This window comes from Pelobates fuscus, chromosome 6 (genome assembly GCF_036172605.1).
Source record: "Pelobates fuscus isolate aPelFus1 chromosome 6, aPelFus1.pri, whole genome shotgun sequence".
Taxonomy (NCBI): domain Eukaryota; kingdom Metazoa; phylum Chordata; class Amphibia; order Anura; family Pelobatidae; genus Pelobates; species Pelobates fuscus.
This window is the reverse complement of record NC_086322.1, coordinates 132509868-132533751: the sequence shown is the minus strand read 5'-3', so window position 1 is coordinate 132533751 and position 23884 is coordinate 132509868. Positions and strand designations below refer to the sequence as shown.

At 39.2% G+C, this 23884-nt stretch overlaps 1 protein-coding gene across 1 annotated transcript in view; it reads left to right on the top strand.

Annotated features, from left to right (window-relative positions):
* Positions 1-23884, top strand: part of LOC134615514 (bifunctional heparan sulfate N-deacetylase/N-sulfotransferase 3-like) — a 291558-nt gene that overhangs the window by 128148 nt on the left and 139526 nt on the right. Inside the window, exons 3-5 of the mRNA XM_063460045.1 lie at positions 9745-9832; positions 13859-14013; positions 16950-17135. Coding sequence (XP_063316115.1) covers positions 9745-9832; positions 13859-14013; positions 16950-17135 — 429 coding nt within the window. The remainder of the gene's footprint in view (positions 1-9744; positions 9833-13858; positions 14014-16949; positions 17136-23884) is intronic.

The following is a 23884-nucleotide window of genomic DNA, read 5'->3' as shown; positions in this document are numbered from 1 at the left end:
GAGGCCAAGCGTCTGTCCTCCAGGCAGGCTCGTTGGTCGTTGTTTCTTACCCATTTCAATTACGTTCTGACTTACAGACCTGGGTCAAAGAACTCTAAAGCCGATGCGCTATCTCGCCAATATGAACCCTCTGCTTCAGTTGAACCACTTTTGTCTTCCATTGTACCCAAATGCAATATTATTGCTAATACCAGTCTCAAAATTCATTCCCCGCTACTTGACCAGATCTTGAAGTCACAACATCTAGCTCCCGGAAACACTCCTGAGGGAAGAAACTTTGTTCCTCCTGAACTTCAACTGGAGCTCTTACAATGTTTTCATGAAAGTAAAATAGCTGGTCATCCTGGTATTCGCAAGACGTACTCTCTGATATCCAAAGATTTCTGGTGGCCTTCACTTCGTAAGGATATTGAGGAGTTCGTCGCAGCTTGTGAGACTTGTGCCAAGACTAAACTGTCTCATGCATCCCCATGTGGCCTGTTACACCCCTTGGACATTCCTGAGAAACCTTGGTCCTGTTTGTCCATTGACTTTATCGTTGATTTGCCTGCTTCCAAAAGACAGACTGTTATTCTCACGGTGGTGGATAGATTTACCAAGATGGCTCATTTCGTGCCATTACCTAAACTTCCGACTTCCCCTGAATTGGCGGAGATTTTTGCGAGAGAAGTTTTTCGCCTACATGGGATCCCTTCGGAGATTGTTTCTGATAGAGGTTCTCAATTTGTCTCACGTTTCTGGAGATCCTTTTGTTCTCAAATGGGCATCAAATTGAACTTTTCCTCGGCCTATCACCCTCAGTCTAACGGAGCTGCTGAACGTACTAATCAAAAGATCGAACAGTATCTGCGTTGCTTTGTTTCCGAACACCAGGACGATTGGGTCGGTCTGATTCCTTGGGCGGAGTTCGCACACAATAACCTTGTTTGCGATTCAACTCGCTCTAGCCCTTTCTTCATGAACTATGGCTTTCATCCTTCGATTTTTCCTTCGGTTTCCTCTTCTCAGGGGATACCGTCGGTTGATGATCATGTCGCCAACCTGAAGAAATTATGGGATCAAACTCGACAAATTCTATTACATAGTTCCTCGCTGTTCAAGAAACACGCTGACAAACATAGAAGAGCGGCTCCTGTTTTTGTTCCTGGGGATAGGGTATGGTTGAGTACTAAGAATATTCGCCTAAAAGTTCCGTCCATGAAATTTGCTCCTCGTTACATAGGTCCTTACAGGATTCTCACTCGTATCAATCCGGTTGCGTATCGCCTTGCTCTGCCACCTGCCTTACGCATTCCTGACTCTTTTCATGTCTCCTTGTTGAAACCCCTCATTTGCAACAAATTCTCCTCTAAGGTCTCCTCGCCTCGTCCTGTTCAGGTGGAGGGTCGGGAGGAGTACGAGGTCAGCTCCATCATTGACTCCAGAATTTCAAGAGGAAAATTGCAATATCTGGTCAACTGGAGGGGATATGGTCCTGAGGAGAGGAGTTGGGTACCTCAGGAGGACGTCCATGCTTCTCGCCTTCGCAGAGCATTTCACCTTCGCTTCCCATCTCGCCCCGGTTCATTCCGCCCGGTGGGCGTATCTGAGAGGGGGGGTACTGTCAGGGTACCTGAGGCCTCTACCTCTAAGGGAGGTAGAGACTTGGTGGTGTATCCGTCCAGGCGAGCTGTCTCCTCCGTTCCTCGCGGTTCATCCAGTCACTTAAACACCGGCCGCGAGGAATCCACGTCCTTTTCTAGCAGGACGCTCAATACGTGACGTCATGACGCTAGCACGAGCAATCTGTCACTCAAGTGTCCGATATCCAATCGGTACTTTTCAGAGGCGTGATTTCCATCCAGAACCAGGGTATTTAAGCTTACTCCTTACTTCAGCTCATTGCCCTGTCGTGGTTCTAGCTTGTCTAGTCACTCAGTGCTCTGGTATTCTAGTTTGCTCTATTGGTTTTGACTCGGCTCGTTGTTACTTCCCTGTTTCTCTGTTATCCCTTGACCCGGCTTGTCTCTCGCTTATCTGTCTTCTCGTTCCCTCGACCTCGGCTTGCCTCTGACTATTCTTTACTCTCGGTACGTTAGTCCGGCCATTCTAAGGCCCGGTATACGTACCTTTCCACTCTTTGTACTCTGCGTGTTGGATCCCTGTCCCGATCCTGACACTCTACCACTATGGAGAGGAAGCGCTGCTGGCCACTAGTAGCCATCTGCTTCTTCAAGAGTAGCGTGCAGGAACTATACAGTAATGGGACTATGTTGTGAAAGGGAGTCACAAGGGTATCAGCTGTTTAAATGGCTGATCTTTCTATCAAGAAAAAGAGGGCACCTGTTCCCCAGTTAGCTTGGCATCAGGTAGGTGATTTTGTTAGCCTCCTGTTTTGATGTGCCTCTGCAATGAAATCCAACTAAACAATGAAAAGTAGGCTGACTGACACGCCCCTGTGTGAATTGCAAAACAGATGTCCCTGTTGCCTAGTGTTATTAGCGTCAACGTCCCCCAATGTATATATCTTCCTAAGGGCAGTAGTAGCAGAGGAGGTACTGATTATTGGTTGGTTGTGCAGAATCAGATGCCTGTCCTAGTACTTTCTCTCTCTGCTTCTTCCCTCAGTACAGACTCGTGGTGTATTTGCAGATGTTGGTTCATGGATTCAGTAGTGAGATGACATTACTGTTCTCCTACTCAATTCTTTGCCACACAATTTGCTGTCAAAGTGGCTGTCAAAGTGATGCCAAACTTTGCTTCGGCACAATATATTAGCCGCCTCAATACATATTAATATTGCAAGAATCAAGGTCAAGGATGCACAAAGTCAAGACAAAGTCGGGTCAGGATACCAGAAAATACAAGTCTAATACGAAGCCGAGGTCAAGATACCAGAAATCACAAGGTCAATACGAAGCCGGGTCAGGATACCAGAAATCACAAGGTCAATATGAAGCTGGATCACGATACTAGAAATCACAAAGTCAAATACGAAGCTGAGGTCAAACACAGAAAAACACTACAGAATCACTAGGTGCACAAAGCAAAAATCTATACAAAAACCACAATAGGGCAAAGAATATGGGCCAAAGCAAGCCTTAAATAGGCTTACCTGTGTACTGATTGGTCCACATCATCATTGCGACTCAAAATAGATTAGGATCGTAATGATGACATGGTCACTTTAAGAACAAGCGTGACATCATGCCTACACACTATATAAGGACGGCTCCCTATGCCGCGGGGCCTCATGGAGCGGTCGGACCATGCAGCAGGAGGAGGACTGCATGGAGGGAAGGTAAGTACATGCCACACTGGAATGGTGGAAAAAAGAGCAAAATCATCATTACCAGATTACTCACCACCAAGACCAGACATTGGAGACACTACTTGGGTATTCTATTCTGCCATTGCAAGAATACAAGAATAATATGCATGTCTATATAATCAAAGAGCCTCAGATAGGCTTAAAGTGTGACACCACGAGCAGTAGTTAACTAAGCATATTACAGATTTGTAATGTTGTGAAAGCAGATACTACTTGCTTACGCATGCCCACAGACAGGGTTATTCATTAAAGTGTAAATTGCAAGCATTCAAAGTGAATTTTAAATTTTAGGCAAAGATAGTCAAACTAAAAAATATAGCTGACTTGGAGAATTTTTTCAGTTTGTTTGGACTTAAATATCAAATTCATTTTTAATTTGGGACTGTTCATATTTTACAGTTCCTCACTAAACCATGTATTGTATTGAAAATAAAATTCAAATTGAGAAATTCAGGTAAAAACAGATGAATTTGTAAAATTATACTGCTTTGCTGAGGTCACAGTCTAGCTTTTTTAGTATAGATTACAGTTTGAATTTTAATGTTTGTAGAATTCAGAGTTCAGTGAATAACTGTTGCAAGTGTACTGCTACCAGTTATTCATCAAACATCATTAAAGTGTCATGATACTTACCTGTTAGACTCTTCACAGGTCACTTGGTCCGAATTCAGCATTCAGTCACACGGCCTGCCTCACCATAGACATGATGAGACAAATGCTAAAATACTTACTGGTCAACACAGTCGAACCGCTCCTTTTCTCAGTTTGTGCTGGCCAAATGCACTGATATGGCATGTAATCATCTCCCTTTCCATAGAATTTCGAATGCTGCCCACTTGGATGGCGTGTTCTTATATATAATGAATTTGCAACACGTCACATCTGGTCTTAAAGTGGCCACCTCTCCTAGGTGACCCTGTTATCATTCCTTTTGGAGTCGGAGAGATGACAATGACAATCAAAAGTTAAGTAAGAATGTATAATGCTTGACTAGGCCTTTATTCAGTGCCATATTGTGTTTTTTTTTTACCTTGGTACCCGTACACTGCATTCAATAAGTCTCTCTTGTAATTATGATATTGCCCTTCGCTTGTTTATTGACTTTGTGCACTTCTGGAATCCTGACCCGACTTGTTTATTTGTATGTTCATATTTTTATAATTCTGACCATGGCTATTTCCGATTTTGTCTCTATATATCAAAGCTGGCCACTCTAAGGTCCAGTAATATGTCTATTATTGATGCTCCATTTGTGGGTTCCCCATTTACTTTAAGTCAGAGTAATTACCCCGTGACATAAAGGAACTGTTGTGGCTGAAGATAAAATATGAATATTAATATGCTAATTAATATACAATAATTAAGCAATAAGTTACAACATTATTGTTTTTCTATATTTCTTCATATTATTGTTGCATATGTGGACAGAAAATACAGAAAATGTGGTAATATAAAATTTCAACTTACTACAACAAATTACAGCACGTAACAAACTCTAACAAATTAGTTGCAATGAATTAACAACAAAGTATAGCACATAACAGGCTATAACAAATAATAGCAGTTGCAATGAATTACAGTACCGAAAAATACAGAAAATTAACACATTTTTAAAAAACATAATGCACCTGTAATCATGGTTGATTATATTTCTTACCTGTTCTGTGCTAAATTTCTATATGTGTATTTAAATATTATTTTGTTGGGGCCACGGAGCCAGCGCCCAACGACACTCTACTAACAAAATTCCTCCTTACCTACTCCAGGTCTACCCAACCCTATCCAACTGACCATCAAACCCCCCCCCCCCCCCCAACTTCACACACCTCTCACCCTGACCCCTTCAAACACTAGGTCGAAAGCACACCGGATACTGAAAGCGCACAACACCTCACCTCTATGACGGTGCTTAGAGATGCAGACTCTCGGGGGAACCCAAGACACCGGCCACCTCATTTTAACACCCGCCTTCCGGAAACCTATCCACAATAAGCACACAGGCAAAATCAGAATGATAACACATCACCACGCAGGAACCAGCAGCCCGTCCCTACTCCTAAATTGGAGCATACCACAGAAATACCTCTTACCAGGTGAACGGAATAAAGTACACAATCGTCCAAAAGTGGACAACACAAGCACAAACAGGCCAATAAACCTAGACACATCAAAACCTACAAAATTGGTCAACAACACAATGAGTCATAACAGTTAAACTGTACCACAAAGATGTTGTATACCATACTTAAGTCAGAATTCACATATCAACCCAATTGATTGTATTGTACCCATGAATAACCTACTCTAGTGTACCATAATGTGTTATAAACTGCTACATTGTTTTTACCCCTCCTTATGTGTTGATCCCATATTTGTTAACAAACTGTGATACCGGTGCATACACACCAACTGAATGTCTCACTTCTAAAAACAAATCATTTAAAAAATATATATATTATTTTGTAATTTTTGTTTTATATTGTACCCTCTTGCAACAATGGAATGTTTGTGGGCCCAGGACATAATTGAAAATGAGAGAAATCTCAATGTATCCTTCCAGGCAAAATATGTTATAAATAAATATTACTAACAAATGTGATAACGGTCTACATCCTGGCCAAGGGAAAGACATGGAATCACTATTACCCCTGCTTTTTATTCCCAGTGATATGTTTTATGGCAGGTAACTTCCATATGGTGCCACTATAGCATGAGGAAGCCATACAATGGGAATTAATCCTACATACTGCCTGTAGTGGTTACTCTAAAGCAGGCAAAGGCAACCTTCGGCACTCCAGATGTTTTGGACTACACCTCCCATGATGCTTTGCCAGCATTATGGGTGTAAGAGCATTATGGGAGATGTAGTCCACAACACCTGGAGTGCCGAAGGTTGCCTATCCCTGCTCTAAAGCATTCACCTTATTATGCTTTATTTATGACATAAATCATTATTTGAAATGATTACAGGAACACTCCAGACGCATAAAGTATTTCAGTTTGCTTTAGTGATATATGTGTTTGGAGTCTGCTTTTTTGACAGTTTATAAAAATCTTGATTTAAGTAGAAAGCACATGCTAACAGTCCCACACAGCGGCTTCTCAATAACCAGCCTCTAACTGAAAGTTTATGTCAGGGAAAGAGGGGAGAGCTTGAAAAGGCTGCTGACAAAAGAGGAATTTAAACTAATGAGGAATTTAAATTTCTTTTCAATCTATTTAGCAAAGTAGCCATTTTTCAATAATAATAAAAATCTAATGACTCTGCCAGGCCATCCAATAATAAGCAACATAAATTCTGTCACAGGCAATCTCTCCAAATATATTGATTTCTTTTTACAGAATAATGTTTTTCAAAGCCCTCCTTTTTAAAAAAAAAAAAAATACTAAACATATTCCACAGGACCTACATGTTTTAAAATGGGAAACTAATCATTTTTATTAGGTACGGTAAATGTTAACTCCTTATATTCCAACACCCCACATAAAAAATGTCTGCAGGTTATAAATTAGGTACTTACTCTGAAAAATGAATTAAGTCTATAACAAATGTAATATCTTATTCAATGTATTAACTTTGTGCCTACAAGAACTTTTTTGGTTTGGTGAAAAATATTTTTTGCAGCTATGTGGTGTTGCCATGGGGACAAAATGTCCCCCCCCCCCCTGTTTTGCCAACATATATGTGGCACACTGAGAATCTCTTTATATCCATCTAGGACCCTTCTTTAAGTATGGGATCTCATGATATGGCATCGCTACATAGATGGTGCTCTGATCATTTGGATAGATTAGGAATAATCTTTATATTCCTTTATATTCATTGGGGTATATCTTAAAAGAGCTCGTATGAACTGCAGACTTAGCAAGCCCTCCCTTTTTTCCCAGAAGAGACTTGCAGTCTCTTTGCTGGAAAATAACCACATGGACTCGTGCAATCTTTTGTAATAGTTGTCTATGAGGCCCCTAATTCTTCCAGGTGATATAGCTGCCTATACGTTTTGGCAAAATGCCTCCAAGTCATGCAAAGTCTTTAGTCGTCTTGTATGAGCCACATGTTCGAGATCTCCCCAGAGTGGCTCAATGGTAATAAGGTGAGGAGACTGTGATGGCCACTCTATAGAACCTTAACTTTTTTCTGATGTAGCCACAGGAAAGTCAACTTGGTCTTGTGCTTAAGGTCATTGTAATGGGAAGTTCAAAAGCGCTTCCATGCACAGCCTTTGTGCAGAAGAATGCAAATTATCTGCCAGTATTTTCTGATAACATGTTGCATTCATATGTTGTCTGGAGCCTTTGCAAGCCCTCCCATTTTAATCCCGCCTAGTCTTTATGTGGCTGTCCAATCACAGACTTCCTAATGCAGCTCAATGTCTTTACCAGGAAGGAGTTTAGTTCCACTGAGCTAAGCAACCAGGAACTAACAGGACAGGTTATCTGCTTGGAAGCCAGGGGGTGTAACCAAGTTAATTTATAAAAGTCTCTATTGAAATCTGCACTTTTTGCAAAATAAAAAAAAAAGGAGACACACTTTTCACACACAAAGCTTTTCAGCAAACTTAAGTGCTATAGGGGTCTTAAAGGGACACTGTAGGCACCCAGACCACTTCAGCTCATTGAAGTACTCTGGGTGATGTGACCCTTTAGCACTTAGTGCTGCAATGTTAAACATTGCAGTTTCTTATGGAATCCAAACCGACCTCTGGTCGGTTATCTGATGCTGGACAATCTCACGGACCTCCAGCGGCAGATTTTCCCAGATTATTCAATGCTTTCCTATGGGGAGGTGTAATGCGCTTGCGGCACGGCCATTGTCGCGCATGTACATTAGGTCTTCCCAGCTGGGTGACGAGGGACATCTGCGCTGGATTCAGGTCAGTGGTTAACCTCTTCAGCACCGCAGGAGGGGAATCTAATAAACCTATAGTTCCAGGAAAACGGGTTTCTTTTCCTGGCACTATAGGATCCCTTTAAGTGTTCCTTTAATGGTTATGGACATATGAGGTTGCGGAAACCTTTTTATGGTTAGGTTGTTTAGCGCTGGGGTAAAGTTTGAGGGAACTAGAGATAAGGTAAAAGGTGCGTACCTTCAAGGTACTGGGGGTTGTAACCAGTCATTAGTCTTATTAGAGATTTTTGGTTTAGCCCTAGTGTTAAGACTTATATGTCGACCTCCAGTTCAATCCTCACAGAACTTTGTTTATTTTTCTTTTTCAAATGAACAAAATAATACTACTTAAGTACACATACACTATGACACAGACACATTAGCTACATTGATTGAAAATCTGAACAGAGTGGCATTTGTCCGTCTCTTTCTATATTACTCAGCATAGTGTAAGACCCACTAGGTAGAAAAATAATCACAATATATAATACACTGCAGAAGGATTCTCGTGTTCTCATCTGCCACTCATAGGAGACTGTGCTGACTTTATGACTAGAATTGATTGTCCAGAACTATAACCTTTATACATTGTTAGCAGTTTTGGTAGCGAAACATAGAATATTTTTTATGCTCTTCCCATTAATGTTCTGGCAAAGACAGATAACTAAATTATTGTAATATTGTTCGTGTATCTATTTTTGTCACACCAACTGCACGTGACAAAAATTGTGTTTCTACCTCTATAGCAATAATTTACCTTACATTTCTTTATAGGATGAATAAATGTAAATTGTGTACATTCATCTTTAGGTATAACATAAACAAGAATCTATATTGTCTTGTATATTTTCCCATATTTATATTCTGGCTGTGCATTATATGTTTTAAATAAATGTTATGGTAATTTTTTTCCAAAACAAAGAAATTGGTGGTGAAATGGTTACTATTGTAAATTAAATACAAAATTATAAACATTTCAAAATATTTCTATATGGCACAGAATTGTATTTATCCTTTTAGCAAACTATAGTATGTTAAGAACCAAATATCAAAATTTAAATAAAAATTGCAAAGCTACAGCAATCTAACTGCTGAACTTACGAATGTATTAATTGTGGCTGTTTTTATTACATTTTGCAATTGTCTGCTTAATGCAGGTAACTTATTGTTATTTATGTCTACCTTTGCAAGTAAAGAAAAATGGAAAAGAATATTAAAATATATACATTTTTCAGGTGCTCCCCTTTTGTCTGTTTTTGGTCATTGAAATGAGCTCCAACTAAAATAATATCACGTAACCTAGTCAAATATGTATATGATGTTTAATGGAATACTACAATGTAGATTAGAAAATAATCTGTTTTCCTTGTGATATTCTTATAAATATTTAAAGCTCATTGTAGAAGTAATTACAGAATAATTGTCAGCAAGGCAACTGTGAATTTAGGCATAATTAATCATGAATTATTGCATGTTCATGAGAATGTATAATTCCAGTTTATGGACGTATCATGAACTTTCTAAATGTTGTTAATCCACTTTTCAGGCTCTCCTTGACACACAAAAGATGCTAAGGTCGAAAGTTGCTAACTTTACGTTTAATCTGGGATTTTCAGGAAAGTTCTATCACACAGGTAAGCCTACGAATGGCTGAAATCAACTGTGTTTTACATGTATTGTCAGAAAGAATTGTCCTCTTTATTGAACATCATATGACAAGCCTTAAATGTGCAAACAGTGCCACAGCTATTTTAACCTCTTAAGGACCAAACTTCTGCAATAACAGGGAATCATGACATGTCACACATGTCATGTGTCCTTAAGGGGTTAAAGGACATCTCTAGGCACCCAGACCACTTCAGCTTAATGACGTTGCCTGGGTGCCAGGTCCCTCTAGGATTAACCCTTTTTATTATAAACATAGCAGTTTCAGAGAAACTGCTATGTTTATAAATGGGTTAATCCAGCCTCCAAATCCTCTAGTGGCTGTCACACTGACAGCCGCTAGAGGCGCTTGCGTGATTCTCACTGTGAAAATCACAGTGAGAGCATGCAAGCGTCCATAGGAAAGCATTGTAAATGCTTTCCTATGAGAAAGGCTGAATGCGCGCGCAGCTCTTGCCCCGCATGCGCATTCAGCCGAAAGGGAGGATCGAAGGCAGAGAGGAGGAGGAGAGCTCCCCGCCCGGCGCTAGAGAAAGAGGTAAGTTTAACCCCTGTGTAGTGGAGTGCAATATTGAAATCCACGATCTCCGCTGGTATAACAGGTACATCCACAGTCAGCGCTGAAAAGTAAGGCAATATCCCCAATCCTCCCAATAACCGGACGAAACACAGTTTGGGAGTCAACTAACTTGCTTTATTCACAGACTTCCATATTTATGCAGTTCCCCTTGCAAGGGGTTTCCATACAGTGAATCCAGGGGATTTCTCCCAGCATGCAATGTAATTTTCCCAACAGGCTGTGCTGCACGAGAAGGATACTCCCACTAAAATGGACGATTAAGTGGATTATCCCCTCGTGCAGCAGAACTGACAATCTGTTTTAAAATACGTTTTTTACGTTTTATTCGGCAGATTTAAGTGACCGAACGTTCGGTAGATAGCTGGGATCCGAGCGCATCTTTTGGGAGAATACCGCTCGGCTCCCAGCTGAACTGACCGAACGCCGCATGAAATACACTTAGCCATCGAGTTCGGTTTAAAACTACCGAACACCGATGGGGAACACAATGTGATGAACGCGGAACTCCCGAACGCTCTGGAAGCCCGGCGGTGTTCGTATCATTGAGTAGCCGTTTTTAGTACCAGGCGCTCGACGACCGAACACCGCTGGAGAGACAAAGGATCCAAGATGGCCGATCGCCGCATGGTCGGTAGTCGAACGACGGCCACCTAGGAGAGCCTTTAATTACCAATTGCAACATTGTTGCAATCGGTTAATGAGCGCCACACGACTCTGAGTGTGTGGTCTACCTGGGAAGCCCGTATTCAGTTGGCGAACGGGCCCGGAGAGCCGCAATTCGTCAAACGAAGGGTTTGCATGCTGGTAGCTTAGGGCTGCCAGCATGCGAACGGTCCTAGAGAATACACATACAATATATAAGATACAGTCCCCCCTTTCAGCCTATGGACAACCTCGATATATCACAGTCCAGAAGTGGCTAGGTTTGCCACACCCTGCCTCACACCAGAGCCCGGCGGGAGGGAGACCCTGAGGGTGGGGGCACCCTCAGGGCACTATAGTGCCAGGAAAATGAGTATGTTTTCCTGGCACTATAGTGGTCCTTTAATGTTTCCACTGTGGTAACCTGAGAACTACCTTGGCATATGAACACTCATTTGAAAGATTTAGCTCCCCATGCCAGTTTAAAATTTACTTTTTAGTCCACTTTAATGTAAGAGCACCCTAAATGTTACCTGGTAGACCCTCTTTATTTGAAAATAATACACCCTCTGTTTTCTATAAGGGTTATTGTGTTTGTGTGTAGTATCATCTCGTTCAGGGATAAAATGCCACATTAGGTGTTTGAGTGGTTGACATTTTAATGGTAGTTACACAAGCATGCATTCCCACACTGATAAGGATATTTCCTATTTTGGGGTTATTTATGCCCCTTTGTGCTTTATAAAAAAATATAGGAGTTCTAAATAAGTCCCTCACCTCCTTATAATGCCATCGTGATCACTTGTAGATTAGAGGTACAAGTAGCCTCATTCAAAAGAGAAAAGTCCCTTCATTAAAATGAGAGTCTTCATACAGATAAACAGATGTGGAGATAGAGGCTCTTCTGGAGCTCTCATCCCCCTCCATTAAATACTGTGCAGATTATGACCTTTTTAATGAGTGGCACTTTTTAATTTTTCACTACACAGAGAGGCAGAAAAATACTCCATCAGAGCACCCAACAACCAAGGCACATATTATTTTCTTTTTTTTTATATGATCAAATCTTTTCCAGTATGTACCTGTAACTTAGTGGGAACACACAACTCTTTTTGAATGGCAAACTCGTGTGTCCCGCGAGGCAAACAAGGCATCTGCCTTGGGTGGCACTTTGCAGGGGGTGGAAAAAAAAGCCGCCCCCAAACGCCCAGGCAGATCCCTTGTTTGCCTTGTGTCCTGAAGGGCTCAAGAGCTGGCCAGCTGGCCACTTTTGAGGCCCCCCAAGGCGGGCAGCAGACAGCGAGGGAGCATACTTACCTGAGCACTTCCTGCTCAGCTTCCTCCGCGCTGCTTAATTAAACCGGGAGCCGGAATATGACGTCACTCTGGCTCCCGGCATCACTAAGCGGTGTGCGAGGGAGCTGAGCAGGAATATTAAAGCTCCCTCGCCACCTCCTCAGCCTGTTCGTCCCCTGCCTGCCCGACCAGCAGCCACACTGAACTGCAGGTAAGGAATCCACTCCAACTCTCCCAGGGAGGCTGGGTGGATTTAAAATAAAATTACAAAAATATTAGTTTGAGTGTTGGTGGAAATGTCTGATTGTGAGTGTGTATGTGTGTGTGTCTGTAAGTGTGTGTGTGTACAGGGACGTGTGTCCCGCAAGGCAAACAAGTCATCTGCCTTGGGCAGCACTTTGCAGGGGGCGGCAAAAAAACCCGCCCCCAAATGCCCAGGCAGATCCCTTGTTTGCCTTGTGTCCCAGGGAGGCTGGGTGGATTTAAAATAAAATGTAAAAAATATTAGTTTGTGAGTGTTGGTGGAAATGTCTGTGTGTGAGTGTGTATGTGTGTGTGTCTGTAAGTGTGTGTGTGTGTGTGTGTCTGTAAGTGTGTATGTGTGTGTGTCGGTCAGTGAGTGAGCGTTTGTTAGTCACTGAGCGTCTGTCGGTCAAAGTGCGGCCTTGACAGGAAGGGTTGGGGAAAATTTCAATTAGGGGGAGTTAGGGGGGTGCCCGAGCACAGTCCTGCCTAGGGCAGCAAAAATCCTAAATACACCACTGTGTGTGTGTGTCTGTAAGTGAATGTGTATGTGTGTGTGTAAGTGAATGTGTCTGTGTCTGTACGTGTGTGTGTCTATGTGAGTGAATGTATTTGTGTGTGTGTGTGTGTGTGTCGGTCAGTGAGTGTGTGTATGTCATTGTTTGTCAATGTATATGAGAGTGTGTGTCTGTCAGTGAGTGTATGGGTCTGTCAGTGAGTGAGCATCTGTCAGTCAAAGTGCGGCCTTGACAGGCAGGGGTGGGGAAAATTTCAATTGGGGGAGAGAGGGTGCCCGGGCACCGTCCTGCCTAGTGCAGCACAAATCCTAAATACACCACTGGGCAAACTATCCGTTCAAATAATGGCTTTCTTGCCCCTCTCTATGCGGAGATATCAGTGGTGTAGAAAAGCAACTTCTCCCTACATTACTACAATGAAATCCTACCAGTAACTCTTGGCACTTCCTCATTGCTTGGAACCTCACCATGCACTGTGAGGTTACTTCACACAGCTCAAAATACTTGGTTTTTTTTTCATTTATAGTTCAACAGAGAATGCAAAATATTACTTTCGTCGATCAACTCTGTAGTATGTCTTTCTTAAGAAATTGAAACGTGATATTTTGTGTTCCAAAAAAAAAGTGAAATATTTCAAAGTTAAATGATTATTTTCATGCCATATTTTTCTTGCAGTTAATCTCTAAAATGTTGTGTTTTTGTTTTACCATGTTCAGGTACTGAGAAAGAAGATAAAGGCGATGACCTTCTTTTGGGATCCGTAGATGAGTTTTGGTGGTTTCCTCACATGTGGAGTCATATGCAGCCTCACCTCTTCCATAATGAGTCTTCACTGGTGGAACAAATGATACTCAACAAAAAATTTGCTCTGGTAAAAATGTATTTCTATAAATAACAAGACATTCAACATTCAGCTTCATAAATACATAGATTATAGCTAAAAGGTGAATGGCTTAAGTAAGATTGTTTTGATAAGCTCAGTCAAAAAGTGAAAAGTGTAATTGAATCGTCCTACCTTGAAAGCAAAGCAGATGTGAGGTCTCCTCCTTCAAATTGAATATATACAGACAATTAACTATAATTCACCTATGGCACACCAGAGAAAGAAGTTTAAACTCAAGCAAGTGTTATATAAAAACAGAAAGTACTTTTATTTTCCATTGTAGAAAAAAGCTGAAGGTCACAGGGGTAGATGGGGGAGTGTATTAAAATCGAATGTGTTTTATGCTGCAAAGCACATTTGCGGTACTAATACATAATCACTGGACAGTTTTCTTTAACATAACTGCAAATGCTCCAAGTTACCATACCTCGGTACGTCCCACTTGTCCCAGAGTTTATATATTAATAACCTAAACCTGCACACAGAATGGTTTTTATGATTCTATAAACATAAGTAAATATAAAAGCAAAACAAGGAAATCAAACCTGAAAAGCTTGCCTTATTTACGTTTAACATATTTAGATTAGTTTTGTTGAGAGGGCATCTGCAGGAACACGTGGGCACAAAAAAATACATACTCAAATATAAATGTGTTTCATTGTTTCATTTTAATTGAGGAGTGAAAAAAATAGATGTTATGCTTTTGTGCGTTTTAGCAACTCAATGAAGCAAAATTTTTAAAAGTGAATGGACTGAATATAGTTCAGGTACCAGCAAAAAAATAAAAAAAATAAAGCTGGAAGAAATATCACACTGCGAGTCATGTCTTGAATAAGAGGTGTATTTTTGTTTTAATTTACATCCACATCCTAAACCTGATGTTATAAAAAAGGAACAGCGAGTATAAATTACACACTGTAATGCTTCAATTACCACTCTTAGATAATTTTGTTTTAAGTTCAGCTCTCAGCCAATCTTTGGATGTTCACTTAACCCCTACGGTGCCAGAAGAGAGGCCAAGAATTGCTTGGAACATTGTTCAGTCATTCAACACAAAAGGGGTTAACCTGCATAATCACCCACACCTCTTTTTAGCTGAATGTTCTTACAATGCTAATAATCACTGCTGTGGACTTGTGCCAGATTGCTTGCTCCTTTGTTAAATCTATAGCACCAAGACTCTGTAAAAGATGATCTATTTGTATCCAAAACTCTGGATTTTGATAACATAGTTTTGATAAATGATACTTTAAAGTTAATACTATGATGATTGAATTTTTACAATATGTGTGGTATGTATCTAGAGCTGTAGAATAGAAGGTTCTAAAAGTGCATAAAACAGTAATATTAAATAGTTTTTTATGTTGATTGCTTCACTTTTTACTGCTGTAACTCTCTGGGGCCTTTCCACTAACATCATCTGCTACTTATTTGGTAGCCCAGTACCGTTACTCTCTCAACAGCTCTGTCTTTTGTTATAACACAATTTACAATCAACTGGATCGCCTGTACATGAGAGAAACTCTCTATTCTTTTGAACCCTTACCAACATTCTGGGCATCTGTAGTGACATCCACCGTGACATCCACCTTTTATGTATTTGTGATACCTTTAAAATTAACTTGGCATATAGTACCAAGAATTAACCAATTTTGTCTCTTGCAAGGTCCTCCAGAATACTCAACATTTTGTGCATTAGAAATCAGTTTAATTTTTTCATAAAGTTATAATCTCTATGAAAATCAATTTTGAGGCGGTATACCCATGAGTAACTTGGTTACTCCTGTCTAGGTTGCCCCTTCCCTTCTTAGAAGCTACACAATGATTAAGCGCTCTTGCAGAGTTTAATTGGCAGCAAGACACCTTGACACTGGGTTAACAAAAATGGTTATAATACATAGTTCTTGTATCCACATCCCCACAACAGTATCATCCCTGAAGCACCCATTTTGTCCATAAAGCGCCCAGGTCAGATGTTGCTAGCCCGACATAGATGGAAGTCCAAGTTTTTAGTGGGACGAAGCTAGCCTCTGATCAGGCGCAGGGTTCCAGATAGTTTGGTAGAGATCCCGGTCACCTAAAAATAAAACGCATTCTGTGGGCATATGGAGGATCACAGTGTCCTTAGTGACATTTGATGTGTCGCCACACTTCCTGTTTTCCCTCCAAAAAGCACCCTGATTGCTGGTTCTGGGAACATGAATGCACTCAAACTTTCTGCAGACCGCAGTGTTGCAGCAGACTGCAATCTGCTCTAGAGTTCCAGGGAGTTTCAGGTGCATCATGCCTTAGATGCCCCTGGCCAGTGAAGTGAGACTCTTGAGTTGCTAGGAAGGGTCGCTGGGATAGGAGGCACTGACTGGAGGGTTAGTTCATACTGAAAATAGTCTTTTAAGAGAAAAATGGCAGTTGGGGAGACATTTATCCAGCTCATGTGACCAGATAGTGCATCATAAATGTTTAACAGTTCTCACATTTTTTTGAAAATTCCAACGCAATCATAAATATACATGAGACAAAGTAGGTGATCATTGGCTAAAGATGGAGCTTCTGACAGTATTTCCCATCAGCCATCAGTCTTAATGTACTTATAACTTCATACCCGATAAACACTTCACAAACACATAATTAGAAATGTTGTATTTCTGGGATCATTTAAAAAAAATGCAAAGTTCTTACAAGTGACATTGCCTCTTAACAACATACAGTTAATCAGAGAGAACACAGCTAACAATACTCAACAAACATTGATGGGCATTGGATTGATTAAATCTTATAAGATAGCACTACTGGTTGATGCTTCACATGTACTGATTGTTAAAATGTGAAGGTTATATGGATAGTTCTTGTCATGTTAACTCATACCTGTCTAATCTTTGCAAAGTCAGTGTAATAATAATAATAATAAGTAAATGTTATTCCAGGAGCACGGAATCCCCACTGATATGGGTTATGCAGTGGCTCCACATCACTCAGGTGTCTATCCTGTGCATATACCGCTTTATGAAGCCTGGAAAAAGATCTGGGGCATTAAAGTCACAAGCACAGAAGAATATCCTCATCTGAAACCAGCACGATACAGACAAGGATTCATACACAAAAATATTATGGTAAGCAGACAAATCCTCTCTGTGTTTACATAACCACTATGTGTATACTCTAAGAAACGTTTGCATGGCTAACAGAAATAACAGTATAATTACAAATCTTATAGTAGGTGATAGAACAAGAATCATTTGTGTAAAAAAATAGGTAGGATATTCAATCTTATATTTGTGGAAAATGTATCTGGTTTGTCTTCTCTTATCACCATTTGTGTCTCTCTCACCTTCCTAACCACTTTCTAGTCGATTATTGACTTTATATTCAACAAGGAAGAAACCCAAACACCAAACATCCTTATCACTCCATGGTGCATTTTCAATAGAAAAAAATTAAAATTGATAACTGAATGGCAGAAGGATGAGAAAGCTCAAGAATCAAAGAGTTAAAACAGATCTGTATTTAGAACCCAATACCATCTTTAGCACTGTGGCCCATCACTTGCCTTTAGAAAGTACTTAAAGCAAGCATGTCAAACTCAAAAGCTAACACAGGCCAAATAAATAATATTTAAGTATATGTGGGCCGCAAAAAAACAAAAACATCAGTTTTCATAGAAACATAGGTTTATTTAGAAAAGTATAAACAAAATCGCCTGACATTGGACATCCTCACGCTCATAGGGCTTCAATACCTCTCCTTATACAACCAAGCATTCTGCTAGCATTTCTTGCTGCTCTATTACATTATCTGCCTACCTTTAAGTCATCAGAAATATTCACCCCTAAACCCCTTTCCTCAGATGTTGAGGTTAGGGCTGTATCAAATATTCTGTACTTTGCACTTGGGTTTTTACATCCAAGATGCATTATCTTGCACTTATCCACATTAAATGTCAGTTGCCACAACTCTGACCATTTTTCTAGTTTACCTAAATAATTTGCTCTTTGGCTTATCCCTCCTGGAATATTAACCCTATTACATATCTTAGTATAATAAGCAAAAATACATACCTTACCATCAAGACCTTCTGCAATATCACTAATAAAAATATTAAAGAGAATGGGTCCAAGTGCAGATCCCTGAAGTACCCCACTGGTGACAAGCACATACTTCGAATATACTCAATTGACTACAACCCTCTGTTGCCTGTCACTCGGCCACTGCCTTACCCATTCAACAATATTAGAATCCAAACTTAAAGATTGTTGGGTTTATTTTTATAAGCCTCCTATGTGCAACAATGTCAAAAGCCTTACTGAAATCTAGGTAAGCAATGTCTACTGCACCACCATGATCTATTATTTTAGTTACCCAATCAAAAGATTCAATAAGAGTAGATTGGCATGATGTCCCTGAAGTAAGCCCATGTTGTCTCTGATCTTGAAATCCATGTGTTTTTAGATGTTCAACAATCCTATCCTTTAACATGGTTTCTATTACTTTCCCCACTACTGAAGTAAGGCTTACTGGCCTATAGTTGCCCGGCTCCTCCCTACTACCTTTCTTGTGAATGGGCACAACATTCGCTAACTTCCAATCTTCCGGGACTACTCATGTTAACAATGATTGGTTAAATAAATCTGTTAATGGTTTTGCTAGTACACCACTAAGCTCTTTTAATAACTTTGGGTGTATTCCATCAGGTCCCATTGACTTAGTTGTCTTTACTTTTGACAGATGAAATAGAACCTCTTCCTCTGTAAACTCACATGTAACAAATGACTAATTTATCCCTTTTCCTAACTGAGGTCCCTTTCCTTCATTTTCATCTGTAAATAGTGAACAAAAATATTAATTGAGGCAGTCAGCTAGACCTTTAACCTCTTCTACATACCTTCCTTCTTTTGTTTTTAATCTAACTAATCCTTGTTTTACTTTCCTTTTCTCATTCTCAATCTAAAAAATGTTTTGTCCCCTTTTTTTACTGACTGTGCTATTGTTTCTTCTGTGTGTGATTTGGAAGCTCTTATAACTTGCTTAACCTCTTTCTGCCTCATCTTATAGATCATCCTGTCTTCCTCAATCTGTTTTTTTTAGTTTTATAATTACTAAATGCTAACTTTTTGGTTTTTTTACTATTTTGGCCACATCTGTGAAGTACCACAGTGGTTTATTTAATTTTTTGCTTTTACTGACAAGCCTAATGCAATTTTCTGTTGCCTTCAGCAGTGCAACTTTTAAATAATCCCATTTCTCTTGGACTCCATTTAAATTGCTCTAGTCTGATAATGACTCATTTACACATATTCTAATTTTAGAAAAGTCTGTTTTTATAAAGTCTAAATCTTTTGTTTGTGTGTGGTCTGCAAAGATAGTCATGCTTGACTTAAAGGAACACTTTAGGCACATAAGGCACCCCTGCTTTATTTGTGACAGTCCATAAATGTGCTGACTTCAATACAAACCTGTACTTTTATAATTCACATGGGGGTTTTGTACCATGGGAAATTCGCGATTGAGTGCACGCTTGGGGCCCCAGTACTCTGATTGTTGCATTTCCCAGGACAGACAAAGGGGTTAAAGGGGAAGGTCTGCAAAGGTTGCAGACAGAGGGTCTGCAGCTTTTGAAAGCTTTTGTTTCATATGCCCCAAAAGAAAAAAATGCAGACAAAAATACACGCATGTTTTCCTTGGGGCTATACTATATAATTTAAACAGATCATTGGTATGTTCCTTTAAATAACCTGAACTTCTTCTAAGAATCCCTTTTTATCCCTTTACTATCAACAGAAAATGTGATACAAAACATGAAATATTTATAGAGCTTTAAAAGTGGAGAGAAACTTTTTAAATATTAACATGGGCACAAGGGCATGCTATGTACTTAATCTTGTCCACCCAACTCTGTATATACATTGGTTGAATTTCATGCTTCAAAGCAATGAAAAACGAAATTTAAACACCATTAAACACCACATATATTCTCTTCTGCTTCAACTCTGGTCTTTGCCATGCAAAAAAAGACATTTCTCTACTGGTGCTTCATATAATACATCTACAGGATGCAAACACTGTTCTCCCTCAACCCTTTCTGAGCAGAAAATTCTGTAGGTCAAAGTATGTTGGCTGGATTTTAGCAGCTATAGCAGTGTGAGAAGAGAGGGGTCTGAATACACTACTGATTTTCCTAAATAAAAAAATAAAAATTGTGATTGCTATTAAGCAAATCTCAGATAGGTATGTCAGGTGCCAGGCAGCACTCTGGTGAATTGATTGAGGAATACCCAATGCTCACTATCTAGAGAGGTATTAGCTACACAACAGGTAGGAAGGAAGGAGAAATATTACCATTGCATCTGTGTTGCTGTATGAGTGTGTGTTAATTTTTGCTTGTGAATACCAAGTGATTGTGTATGACTTCACATTATGAATCTGTGAATGCATTTTAGACAGACATAAGAGGGTTTTTCATGCCCAGATGCAAAAACAAATAAAGAACTCTGAAAACAGGCAATATCTCAATAGCTTTCCCTTTGGTTAGTCAGGTCTCAACAATTTTTGACCATTCAGGTCTCAACAGTTTTTTAACTCTTTTGGCATTACAATGAGAGCCTATAGCATTTTCATATCAGTTTGAATACCACCAAAGGTATACCAACCGTAGATGATTCTTTTGGCCTTCTTTGGGCCACATCGTTGAGGAGCAGCCGATATCTCTCCAGACACAGTGAGCACAGGGTTGACATCTAGATTACTATGTTCTTTAAAAGAAGAAAATAAACAACCAAAGGAAAAATAGAATATGATTGCAAACAGGCAAAAACTAAGTTTGTAGTGCACCCTTGGGTAACAAACAAGTATTTTTGAGGGGGGTGGGGGTTCTCACTTGTGCTATTACAGAGGGAACCTTTACTATTTGCATATTTTGCCTGGGATCTACAAATAGAATGCTTGCCCTTGTTAAATAAAAAGCTAAAAAGCTAAATAGCAAAGTAAAAACTAAATTACTGTTATTTTCTAAATTGATGTGCTCAGGGTCTTTTGAAACGGTTCCTATAGGGATGCCTGGCAGTACAAATGTGCATTGATTTCACAGTGAGATTTGTTCATGAGCTACTCCATAAAACCTGTCTCTTTCTCAGTGTTCCATTAGTATATATGACCATTCATCGTTTTTTTACTTTCCACATATAACAGAACAATTATAGTGCATATGTTTGATGCACAAAGCACAAAGTAATGTTATGTATTTTGAAAAAAATACCAACTTAATATTAAAAGGAAACATTAGACACGACACATACCCATGTTAAAGTTCTTGCTGTCACGGATAACTTTTTGAAAAATCATTTCTATTTTACAGAGAGAAGACTTACAGAAAGCATTGTGCAGAGTCTTTGCATCTTGCTGCTAGTCGTAATAATTGTCATTCAGGAAGCCTAGAAAAAAAGAACGCAATTCTCTTTCACTTTCCTGTGCTACCCAATTGAGTGTTTCTTTTTGGCATGACATTATTTAAAAGAAACTGTAACAGGAAACACTGAAAGGGTTAATTAAATTACCATTAGTAAAGCTAATTACTATTTTACTATGAAACAAAACAAAGTTGTCTATCGAGCTTTTTAGAGATTACTTGACAAAACTACCTTCGTACTTTAATGATGAGGTAATTAAATACACCATCTAAGGAACAAGGCAATATTCCAATATGTAAACGCGTAGAGAAGGTTTAGGTTAAGCACTAGCCAAAGGGATTTGCATACTTTTCTCGCTGCCCTTTCTGGGCAGAGATCAAAGTGCTAGAAGCTCTATGGTATTGTTTGCAATTACTAAGGCAATGGATTTTCAGACATTCTTAAAGAATGGATTGAATTCTAATAAGGTTCACTTTAAGATATTCCTTTTTCTAATTTCAGCCAAATACATCTTTGAAGGAGTGAATTTTCTCAGGTTTATCATAAGCTCTGAGATATAGGACAGAAATGTCGGAAACCAATTTAGTGAAAACCATTTTTAAGGCTTTTCTATCTTTCAAATCCTTGGCCACCAGATCTTCATTGAAAATGCTTTCATTTTTTTTTTTTTTTTGCAACTGCAGAGCTGCAGTGACGAGCTTATAATAAATTCATAATGTAAGCTTTAATGGGGAACATTTTCTCTCTGTACTACTACCCTCTGTGTCTTTGAAATATAAATGCTGTGGTATTTAATCAGCAACACCAGAAGTGGAACAATGGCTTTAAGAGAATAGTCTCTATCCCAGATAATAATATCAATGCATTTTAGGATGAAAAAAGAAAACTTCTGTTTCTTCAAAATCTGAAAGTTCTAATCATTGCTTAGTATAAACGAGGAGCACAGCGATGAGATATCATAGCTCAAAGGTTAAGATTCCCCTACAAACTTTGGGATTAAGAATTTCCAGTATTATCTGGATTTTATACATCAATACACAAATAGAAATTGAGCAATTTTAGATATAAAATGCAAAGTAATTTTCCTTGAGACATTAACGTGGAAACAAATTATCTCTATTTCTACTAGCTAGAATTCATATTGGCATTTCAATAAAATATAGAAAGAACATATGTTGAATAAAATAAATGAGAAATATTTGTCCCAGTATTGATTACTACAACCATTTAAAAGTTGCAACATTTTACAGTAACACTAGAGCATTAGGGATACAAACATGTACTCTTAAGACTAGAGTGGTCTACTCTGTATTTAGATTCAGAGCCCTCCTAAACTATTTATTTATTTTAAAAAGGGAAAAAAGGTTGTACTCATCACTTTAGTGAATAACTCTGGGGGAAAATGACACAGCCTCTAACACAGATTCTTGAAATTGCAGTACTAATATGGTGGTAGATCAGGTCAGCCTGGCTACCAAAAAAGTAAATCCCATGTCGCTAAAGTTTGGCTTCCCCTGTCAGGAAAACAACCACTAGAGCTGTGTCTAGACCTGCAATAAAACATTGCAGCATGTATAAAACATCAATGTTTTACATTGCAGGACTGAAAGGACAGTGCCACAGCACCCAGACCAAGGAGATCTGGATGTGGTCCAAGTGGTCTGGATGTCTACTGTGGTCCTTTAAACAATATGTTTGTTGGTAAATCAGTGAGTAACATATCTCAGTGGCATAAACTAATCAATGACAATGAAGTTGTCAATCATTAAAAATGTGATGGCTTTCACCATGTCTTTAGATTCTCTTTAAGGTGTTGTTTGGGTTAAATCAGTTGGTTTGAAGAAATACTAAAATCTAAAGCAATCTATGCTCAATAGGATAACTATTAATTCTCTCAACAAGAGACTAGTGAAGATTTTAGATGCTATTTGCACAGTGAATTTTAATGTTTCTGGGACAATGCCTTCAATTTTCTTTTTCAATGCAATCTCCAATGTTCTTTTCTTGAAATAATTATTAACCCAGTTCCCTCATATTGCTGAGAAGTAACACAAAATTAAAGATTTTTAAATGAACATAGTTTCTGTAAACCAACATTCATAAATGCCCTAGATGTAGCAATCTATAATGTATTTTCTAATCTTTGTGATAAGTGAGGATGCTGTCCAAATGATGAATGCCCAGCACATAAGTGACTATATTGAACTCATAGATATACAGTATATACAATGTATATAATCTACATGGAAATTTCTTCATGAGGCAGTGCTATAATAGGCTTGTTTTTTAGAAGCTATAGATTATAGGTTACTTTTTTTTTTACTCTCAACTTCATGCAAATGATTGATGCCTGCCCTTGGTCTGTCTCTATATGAGTATCTCAGAGCTTCAGGACTTTTGCCTCAGATGGGCAAGGTTAAACCTTGCTCTGTGCTTTTAAGTATTTAATTCCAAAGTCA